This window comes from Oncorhynchus mykiss, chromosome 26, assembly GCF_057628025.1.
Source record: "Oncorhynchus mykiss isolate SJ-2025 chromosome 26, ASM5762802v1, whole genome shotgun sequence".
Classification (NCBI taxonomy): domain Eukaryota; kingdom Metazoa; phylum Chordata; class Actinopteri; order Salmoniformes; family Salmonidae; genus Oncorhynchus; species Oncorhynchus mykiss.
In genome coordinates, this window is record NC_143047.1 from 19,986,099 (window position 1) to 19,995,855 (window position 9,757).

A 9,757-nucleotide genomic window follows, 5' to 3' on the forward strand; every position below is an offset into this window, starting at 1 on the left:
GAACTTCAAATTCCGTGGTGTATTTTCGACTTCTTCTCTTTAAATTGCCACAGAAAAATGTCCTGAAAAGATTGGCGAATCGGGGTGATAGGAATAGAAAGCTGGACTTCCATAGATTCAAATAACATATAGATCAGGTTGATGAGGAATTGTCCAAACCGCAGAAAAAAAACTAGAAACTCATCTCCAAGTTGTAAAATTAGCAGAGATTGGAGGAGAACAACTCCGCTGAAAGCGGCTTGTACTAGCTCCAGTTACAATGAAATAATGCATTTCCAGTAACAGCATAGTCAAATACAAGTTAACAAAGGTAATACCAACACACTGATGAACTGTTAGGTATGCGTAACTGGCAGTAAGGGAGTCAGGTGTAGGAGAGCAGAAGTTGGGTAGCCAAAGGAGCCTTTTATTTCCGCGAACAAAACACACGGCACTAAGAACACTAAACACAATATGGGTTGACATAACCCAGCGTAACCAGCCTAGTGTGCACATACACGAAACAACAAACAATTCCACACACAGACATGGGGGGGAACAGAGGGTTATGTACACGTCTAATACTGAGGGAATTGAAACCAGGTGTGCAGGAAAACAAAACAAGACAAATGGAAAAATGAAAGGTGGATCGGCGATGGCTAGAAAGCCGGTGACGTCGACCGCCAAACGCCGCCCGAACAAGGACTTCGGCAGAAGTCGTGACATGAACACTGTCGGGTATTTTAATGTCACGATGACGAGAAAAGGGTGTTTTTAATATTGATTAAGTAGTATCCTCTTGAGTGAAGTCGTATTTTCCTGCATTCTAAGAGCAGTGTATGAACCATATATATATTTAATTTTTTATTTCACCTTTATTTATTAACCAGGTAGGCTCGTTGAGAACAACTTGTCATTTGCAACTGTGACCTGGCCAAGATAAAGCAAAGCAGTTCGACACATACACATATATATATTTACTTATTTTATTTATATTTTTTGTGGCCTCTTGGGGCCCCCACAGGCCTGGGCCAAGGGGCTTCAGCCCCGGTAAACCCTTGCATTAAGCCGGCCATGGCCCTCAAACCAGTCCACGTGCTGCACTATTGTCAATCCACCCCGTGAGCAAATCATTCCACCCCCATCTTTCAAGCGGAAAGCTGTATCACTTCGCATCAAGACAGCGAGAGAAATAAATCTAACAATTTCCTCAACCGCCGCCGACATGTCATCCACCAGCGAGAGCAGGTACGATAAATAAACGAATACATGATATTAGGCTGGGTCAGAAGGAATAAACCTTAATCTATCACCTCTTATAAACATGTTTCGCCTATTCGAATTAACCATTAACTCGGGCACAACCAGATCATTGCCATAGCAACGGCGATCATTCCTGGTAGATAATTTGAGATTTCAGTGAGAAAGCGCAAGAATTATGTGGCGGCAGTAGCTCTCGTTTCTCATAACGGCCCCGGTCAAAGTGACAGGAACATGGCCAAAACGTCCTTCCCATATTATACAAGGTGGATGGAAGGAAATAGACTACAGATAGCCAGTTTGAATTCGATGAGAGTTTACCTATATTGAACACAATAAAACCACGCTGCAGCCAAAACACTGCAGGCTATGCAGGCACAATATTAGGCTATAAACCTATTCTCTTAGAAAAAGGGTTTCAAACGTGTTCTTCGGGGGACCCAATAGGCAGTGGTGTAAAGTACTTAAGTAAAAATACTTAAATGTACTACTTAAAATGGTCCAGTACACACACTTATCAAGAGAACACCCTGATAATCCCTACTGCTTCTGATCTGGCAGACTCACTAAACACAAATGCTTCGTTTGTGAATGGTATCTGAGTGTTAGAGTGTACCCCTGGCTATCCATAAATTAAAATCAACAAGAAAATGATGCCATCGGGTTTGCTTAATATAAGGAATGTGAAATTATTTATACTTTTTATATTTTTATTTTTATATTTTTTAATTAAATTAACTTTTGACACTTAAGTATATATAAAACCAAATACATGTAGACTTTCACTCAAGTAGTATTTTACTGGCTCATTTTCTATTAAGGTATATTTACTTTTACTCAAGTATGACAATTGGGTACTTTTCCCACCACTGTCCCTTGCCGGTTCCAAGTAAAACCCTTTTGGTTCCAGGTAGAACCATTTTGGGTTCCATGTCGAACCCTCTGTAGAACGGGTTCTACCTGGAAGCCGAAACAGTTCTACTTGGAACCCTTACCTACCCTAACCTAACCATAATCCTTAATAGTGTGCAATCTTTTTGTAAATACCTTATAAATAGTTGAATATGGACCGTATTAAAGTGTAACTGTCTATTTAGCATACAAACTACAGAGGCTGCTCACCCTACAAAAAACAATGCTAAAACATGCAGAATTCCCCTGCATAATTTCAAGATGCCAACTTGAAAACTCATCAGTCACTGGAGTTGTTTTCCTGCACAGCTACAGGAGGGACTAGGCTAGGGAGAGGTTAGAATTCAGAGTACATGCCTCTCTAGGCTGCTCCTGAGAGGAAATACTGTATATCAGGGCTTTTCGTTGTAGCCTACATTAGGCTAGGCCTGTTTGGTATTCAAATGCTCTGAACGAGGCTGCTGTGCTGTGGTCGGTCCTTCTTCTGTATTCATAGCGCAAGGGACAGGGACTTTTCCAGAGCGACCGTCAGGACCTTCGACAGCTCTGTGTAGGAGGGAAGGCATGGGGCGATCTTGGGCAATCTAGTTTACCCTGTAATACACTCGGTGCTCATTGTTTGTTTTCTAGTTTCTTAGTACTTTTCTGGTTTCTCAGACATGAGCAGTCGTGCAAGTTGAGCCTGTGGAAGCCCCATGTGGCAGGTGATTTTTTTTTTACTGATAACTAGATGCAAAGAATTCCTGTAGTCTGGTCTTTCTGGTTCAACACACATGTGAGTGGTGATGTGTGTGAGTGTATGTGTGTTTGTGTGTGTGCATTCCCTGTGTGTAGTGGAAAATAGCTATTTTACATTTTCGGCAAGTCATCATAATCTTTGGGCAACAAAAATATATTACCGACTTGCCCAATGGGCAAATGTCTTTGAGGCCTGAATGTCAATTACTGCATTCTATAGGATGAACTATACTAGAATATACTACTTGCTTCTTTTGCTTGTTTAGTTCGCCTTAACTTGTTTAGTTCACCTTAACATTGTTCCCTTTCCTATAGCACTTCCTCTAGCTACCTTTTCTTGCAACCTCTCACTCATTACTGCCTTTAAGAGCTCTATACACCAAGAGAGAGGGAGAGCATTAACCACACAGACCCATTACAGCATTTAAGAGCTCTATACACTGAGAGAGAGGGAGAGCATTAACCACACTGACCCATTACTGCCTTTAAGAGTTCTGTACACCGAGAGAGAGGGAGAGCATTAACCACACTGACCCATTACTGCCTTTAAGAGCTCTATACACTGAGAGAGAGGGAGAGCATTATTAACCACACTGACCCATTACTGCCTTTAAGAGCTCTGTACACCGAGAGAGAGGGAGAGCATTAACCACACTGACTCATTACTGCCTTTAAGAGCTCTATACACTGAGAGAGAGGGAGAGCATTATTAACCACACTGACCCATTACCTTCTTTAAGAGCTCTATACACCGAGAGAGAGGGAGAGCATTAACCACACTGATTGCTCTCTTCAATGGCTTCTCATGTCAGAGAACTCCATCCCCACAGACCATCTGTCTGTCTGTCTGTCTGTCTGTCTGTCTGTCTGTCTGTCTGTCTGTCTGTCTGTCTGTCTGTCTGTCTGTCTGTCTCCCTCTCTCTCTCTCTCTCTCTCTCTGTCCTTGCCTTCAGGACAGAGTGAGAGATGTCTACTCACCCAGTGAATTGAATTGATTGAATTTGATGAATTGCTCAAGCATGATGAATTGCCCACCACCCATGACCAAGGCTATCACAAGCGCGTTTATCCCTGCTGGCTGACTGGGCCAGAGGGATGGGGGTTTATTTACGCATTCTAACCCTCCGATCAGGCTTCAGGGCCCACTTGTTGGAAGTGCATGTGTGTGTATGCACACACACACTCATACATCACCACCCACGCTTGTGTTGAGTATCGCATTTTGATGTGTGTGTAAGGGACGGCTTGCTTGCTGTGCTCCAGTGGATTTGCTTATGGAGGCCTCTCAGACTGTGATTCATCACCATCCTGCCAAGTTACCCTGCCCAGGGCCTGAGCTAAATGCTCCACTGCAGGAGTGGGACAAAACTGCATTTACACCCCCCAAATCCTTCCCTTTGCCCCTAACCCTTCATTGTTGGCCCTTTCTTTCTTCTCCCTCTCGCTCTCTCTTTTTCTCACTATCTCTCTCCACTTCGCAGGTACACCTATGAGCAGTACAAGGAGACAGCTGATTGGCTGCTGGAGCGTACGCAGCACATGCCCAAGGTGGCCATCATCTGTGGTTCTGGACTGGGAGGGCTGGCAGACTTACTGGAGAATAGTGTAGCCTTCCCTTATAAAGACATCCCTCACTTCCCTCAGAGCACAGGTACAGTACACACACACAACCTTGAGGACTTCTTATCTCTGACACTGTGTTGTGAGTCTGTAGCTTAACATCTTCTTCACCTCACATGACTACATTGCATAATAACGTTCTAACGCCATGTCATCAACATTGGTCCCAGGTGACATCATTAATGAGGGAACATGGTGAGTAGTTGGGGGGGTGGGGGGTAGCTGGGTTGTTTTCCTACTCAGACGTAAGCTCTGGGGTACAGGGCTTAATCACCCCTCAGGGGTTAGGGGAACTGGCCCTGCCACTGATGAGACACACAGGGAGAGGCCCACCTACTAAACACACACACCAAACTCCACCATACTGCACACCAGGTAGACTGGTCTGTTAGTGCTTTGTCCTGCAACTTGACCCCCTGTCCTCATCTGTCTGCCTTAATCCCATCCCATGTAGGGTAACATACGTGTGTATGTATGTGTGTGTGTGTTTGCGTGCGCGTGTGTGTGTGCAACACCTCGTCGGATCCAAATCTGGCAAGGAAGTTGGTGTATTTTAGTGTGAATGTGCCAGTGCACCACAAGCTGCCGGTGGCACCTTAATTGTGGAGGACAGACTCCTAGTAATGGCTGGAACGGAATTATGGAATGGTATCAAACACATCAAACACATGGTTTCCATGTTGTTGATACCATTCCATTCACTCCATTCCAGCCATTATTGTTAGCCGTCCTCCCCTCAGCAGCCTCCTGTGCCGTGCACGTATTTGTGTATCGCTCTCGTTTTCTCTCCCTCTTTCTATCAGTGTCAGGCCATGCTGGGAATCTGGTGTTTGGGGAGCTGCAAGGGAAGGCCTGTGTTTGTATGCAGGGCAGGTTCCATTACTATGAGGGCTACAGCATCGCCATGGTTAGACTGCCTCTTCCGCTCTGAAACACAAGGCAACACATATACAGTACATACCATGCTGTGATTGCTATGCTTCCCATAAAAAGTATTTTGAAGACAAATTGCTGTAAAATAAAGACATGCAGTAAACATAGGTCCTGCTTAGACAGTATCAGTTACATGAGCTTGTTACATAGTACTGTATTGGAGTTTGCTGTGTCGCTGTCCAACATGAAGCTCCTAGACTATGACCACAGGGCTGGCAGATGACATTATAGTTGGGACAGCAGTGGGGCTGCTGAGTCCTAAGTAAAGACAGCTGATTAATGTGATGATGCTCTCTGTCACTCCAAGACATTGTAATGGTGTAGGTCCACTCTGACTGCTGAAGTACTGTATATTCTGTGTGTTGTGCAGGTGACGTACCCGGTGCGTGTGTCTACTCTGCTTGGGGTGGAGACGTTGATAGTGACCAACGCTGCAGGAGGACTGAACCCTAAGTTCAATGTTGGTGACATCATGTTGATCAGAGACCACATCAATATGCCTGGCCTGGCCGGCATCAACCCTCTGAGGGGACACAACGATGACAGGTGAGACACCTAAACTATGAGACAGTCAAACAGGTCCCTTTGATCATCAGTGAGCCACCCAAACACTGAGGCCAAATGACCATAAATGACACCCTATTCTATGGGGATCTGTCCTATGCACTTTGTACTATATTGAGAATAGAGTGTAATTTGAGATTTGTCATGTTTGAGTCTGAACTAGCAATTCAAGTGCCTCTCAGCAGTCATCACTAAGCCACTGATAATGAGATGTCGATAACCTAAATGGAGTTATGGCGATAATGAGTCATTTCGCTGTGATGAGCTCTTATTACCATCATTAGGTGCTTTGATTGTTGAAGGTATGTGTGGACTATAAAAAAGTACACTTTAGCATGTGAGGTTTTGTGGTGTATGTTTTAGAGGGTTCAGTGTGTGTGTTAAGTCTACTGCTCTGTGTGTGTGTGTGTGTGTGTGTGTGTGTGTGTGTGTGTGCGCGAGTGTAGGTTTGGTGTGCGGTTCCCCTGCATGTCGGATGCGTATGATGCAGACCTGGGCCGTTTGGCTCGAGAGGTGGCGGAGGAGCAGGGCTGTTCCTCTTTCCTCCAACAGGGGGTGTACTGCAATGTGGGCGGCCCCGCTTTCGAGACAGTGGCAGAGAGCAAGATACTGCTGAGCCTGGGGGCAGACGCTGTGGGTGAGTACAAAACACTGATTTATGGTCAGCTTTCAGATCTGTGCTAAAGGGAAACTTGTATCTTCAGGGAGCACATCAGGCATCTGATATGTATACTGTCTTCTGACTGAGGAAATGAAGAAGGCTCTCCCCAAGAGCACTCCTTCTGAAAGAGAGCGATCCGGCTCTACATATTTTACTGGTTTGTGACTCACTGACACCGCCCCCCGGGAAGAGGGGAATAAAGCAGCCAAAGAACGAACACACAGGAACTTTATTTAAACACACTGAGGAAGATGAATATAGGGATGCATATTGGGGATGTACATGGGGATGAAAAGTGGGGTGAGGTTGTGGAATGGTAGTGGATTTTGGGCATGCGCACCATCCCACAAATCCAGAGATATTATTGAGTCCAGTTGTTGATGGGCAGATACCTGCTTAAGGGAGACTGCAAGTATTGTGTGACCTGTATCATCAAGAGGATGGGCAAATGTCCGGCCACCTACTAACCTCCCTAGCAACCAACCAGGGCACATCTCACACAGGTCAGGGAGAGTTTGAAAGGCAGGTTTATGGGGCCCCCTAGACTCTAAGGCTCCAGTTGTGGGTGATGGGGAGTGGAGTGTGAAGCTCAGGGTTGTGAGGTGCTAATACCAGTCACTGGATTTTGTAATACTATCTAACCAATGACACCATCAATAAAACACAGACATACACACACATGAAGAGGTGCATGCAGCTAGAAACAGTATTAGGAACAAACAAACGGATGTTAACAGAAAACGTCAGGTGCTCCTCTCTCTCTAACACACAACATCAGGTGACATCCCACTGGGTACACACAATCAACATTGTTTCCACGTAATTTCAATGAAACCAACGTGGAATAGACGTTGAATTGACGTCTGTGTCCAGTGTGGTATCTATGCCAATGGTGTCAGCTTCAGGGGTCACAGTTCAATTGATCTGAACCCCGAGTGGTGTCAGTTAGAGGGTAACAGGTTGACAGGGAGGAAGCTGTACATGTTATCCTTTGACATATCTAATTTTCTAGGTCTCCCCCTCCCCCTATCTTTCCCTTCCCCTCTTTATCCCCTGTCTTTACACACCCACACCCTCCTATATCACTTTCTTTCTCTCCCTCTGTCTCCCTCTGACCTCTCCCTTTTAACTCTGTCTTGCTCCCTGTCTCTCGCGCCCTCTCACTCAGGTATGAGTACAGTGCCAGAAGTGATTGTGGCTCGTCACTGTGGTCTGCGTGTGTTTGGCCTGTCTCTCATCACCAACCGCGTGGTGTCAGAGTATGGCAGCCAGGACCGCGCTAACCATGAGGAGGTGCTGGAAATCACCCAGCGACGCACACAGGACCTGCAGAAACTCATCATCAACCTCCTGGCCCGAATATAGATACACACACTATCTGATAGTGATGTTCAATTTCTTATTGATTTATTTCACCTTTATTTAACCAGGTAGGTTAGTTGAGAACAAGTTCTAATTTAAAACTGCAACCTGGCCAAGAAACATGGAATAAACAAACATACAGTCAATAATACAGTAGAAAAAGTCTATATACAGTGGTGGCAAATGAGGTAGGATACGGGAGGTAAGGCAATAAATAGGCCATGGTGGCGAAGTAATTACAATATAGCAATTAAACACTGGAATGGTAGATGTGCAGAAGATGAATGTGCAAGTAGAAATACTGGGGTGCAAAGGAGAAAGATAAATAAATAAATACAGTATGGGGATGAGGTAGTTGGATGGGCTATTTACAGATGGGCTATGTACAGGTACAGTGATCTGTGAGCTGCTCTGACAGCTGGCGGTTAAAGCTAGTGAGGGAGATATGAGTCTCCAGCTTCAGTGATTTTTGCAGTTCATTCCAGTCATTGGCAGCAGAGAACTGGAAGGAAAGGCGGCCGAAGGAGGAATTGGCTTTGGGGGTGACCAATGAAATATACTTGCTGGAGCGCGTGCTACGGGTGGGTGCTGCTATGGTGACCAGTGAGCTGAGATAAGGTGGGGCATTACCTGGCAAAGACGTATAGATGACCTGGAGCCAGTGGGTTTAGCGACGAATATTAAGCGAGGGCCAGCCAACGAGAGCACACAGGTCGCAGTGGTGGGTGGTATATGGGGCTTTGGTGACAAAACGGATGGCGCTGTGATAGACTGCATCCAATTTGCTGAGTAGAGTGTTGGAGGCTATTTTGTAAATGACATCGCCAAAGTTGAGAATCGGCAGGATGGTCAGTTTTACGAGGGTATGATTGGCAACATGAGTGAAGGATGCTTTGTTGCGAAATAGGAAGCCGATTCTATATGTAATTTTGGATTGGAGATGCTTAATGTGAGTCTGGAAGGAGAGTTTACAGTCTAACCAGACACCTAGGTATTTGTAGTTGTCCACATATTCTAAGTCAGAACCATCCAATACTGTCAGTTTAATAAAAACTAAGGACAGCTTGAATCAGAGAGATACGAGTGTATCTGATTCCACACCCTGTTTTCCAAATCAGTATTTGTGAGTTATTAATATGTGCCTGAGATTGAGAGGACTTGGAACTCAACTCCACCTTATTATTGTCCACAACTGATTATTCTTTCTTAAGTAATATCTTATTTTCTTGAAAAAGCTGACACTGATATTCCATTCAGTCAAAAGTCCTTTTTGTAACTATCTTTCTAAAAATAAATGAATATATTATATTATAGTACTGTTATCTGTTATTGTACTGACAGTATTGACAGTTTTTATTTATTCATATAAAAGTTTTTATTCTATGAACATAATGCCTCTTTCTGCTGTTGTTGCCTTGCTTATAACCCTGCATCTCTTCTGAAACACTCTGGTGAAATAAAAGGCACCATTCCAATCATGTGTGTTACCTCTATGTTCAACTACTTTAAATTCATCAATCTATTGATCAAATGGTTTGGTAAGTTAAACCAGTATTGCTTCTCTGATCATGCTACATAGAAAGAGAAGGAAGAGAGGAAGAGTGGGAATGGGGAGATGGAAAGATGCTAGAGTAAGTCTCATTGATCCAAGCAGGAGATGTTCTGGTGAAACTACAGAAGACAAGAAAGGTATTGTCATCAATAACATGGATCAATAACCAAATGGAG

General features: G+C 44.4%; 1 protein-coding gene across 2 annotated transcripts; it reads left to right on the top strand.

Annotated features, from left to right (window-relative positions):
* The first annotated feature begins 1,082 nt into the window (after window positions 1-1,082).
* LOC110506577 (purine nucleoside phosphorylase-like) lies at window positions 1,083-9,504 on the top strand. 2 transcript variants are annotated; one of them, XM_021586304.3, is made up of 6 exons: window positions 1,083-1,227; window positions 4,371-4,540; window positions 5,313-5,416; window positions 5,813-5,988; window positions 6,453-6,643; window positions 7,836-9,504. In XM_021586304.3, exons 1-6 carry the CDS (start codon window positions 1,205-1,207, stop codon window positions 8,030-8,032), a joined length of 861 nt encoding a protein of 286 aa, XP_021441979.3. In that variant the 5' UTR covers window positions 1,083-1,204; the 3' UTR covers window positions 8,033-9,504. The 2 variants fall into 2 exon arrangements, with proteins under 2 accessions (XP_021441979.3, XP_036820369.2); XM_036964474.2 differs by lacking the exons at window positions 1,083-1,227; window positions 4,371-4,540 and having other exon boundaries at window positions 4,980-5,416.
* The last annotated feature ends 253 nt before the right edge of the window (window positions 9,505-9,757 follow it).

Excerpts from the sequence above, each read along its gene's own strand:
- LOC110506577 (XM_036964474.2), top strand. The coding sequence starts at position 5,072 with ATGTGCCAGTGCACCACAAGCTGCCGGTGGCACCTTAATTGTGGAGGA. Across the intron at positions 5,989-6,452 it reads AGGGGACACAACGATGACAG|GTTTGGTGTGCGGTTCCCCT; the intron begins GTGAGACACCTA and ends GCGCGAGTGTAG. Across the intron at positions 6,644-7,835 it reads CCTGGGGGCAGACGCTGTGG|GTATGAGTACAGTGCCAGAA; the intron begins GTGAGTACAAAA and ends CCTCTCACTCAG.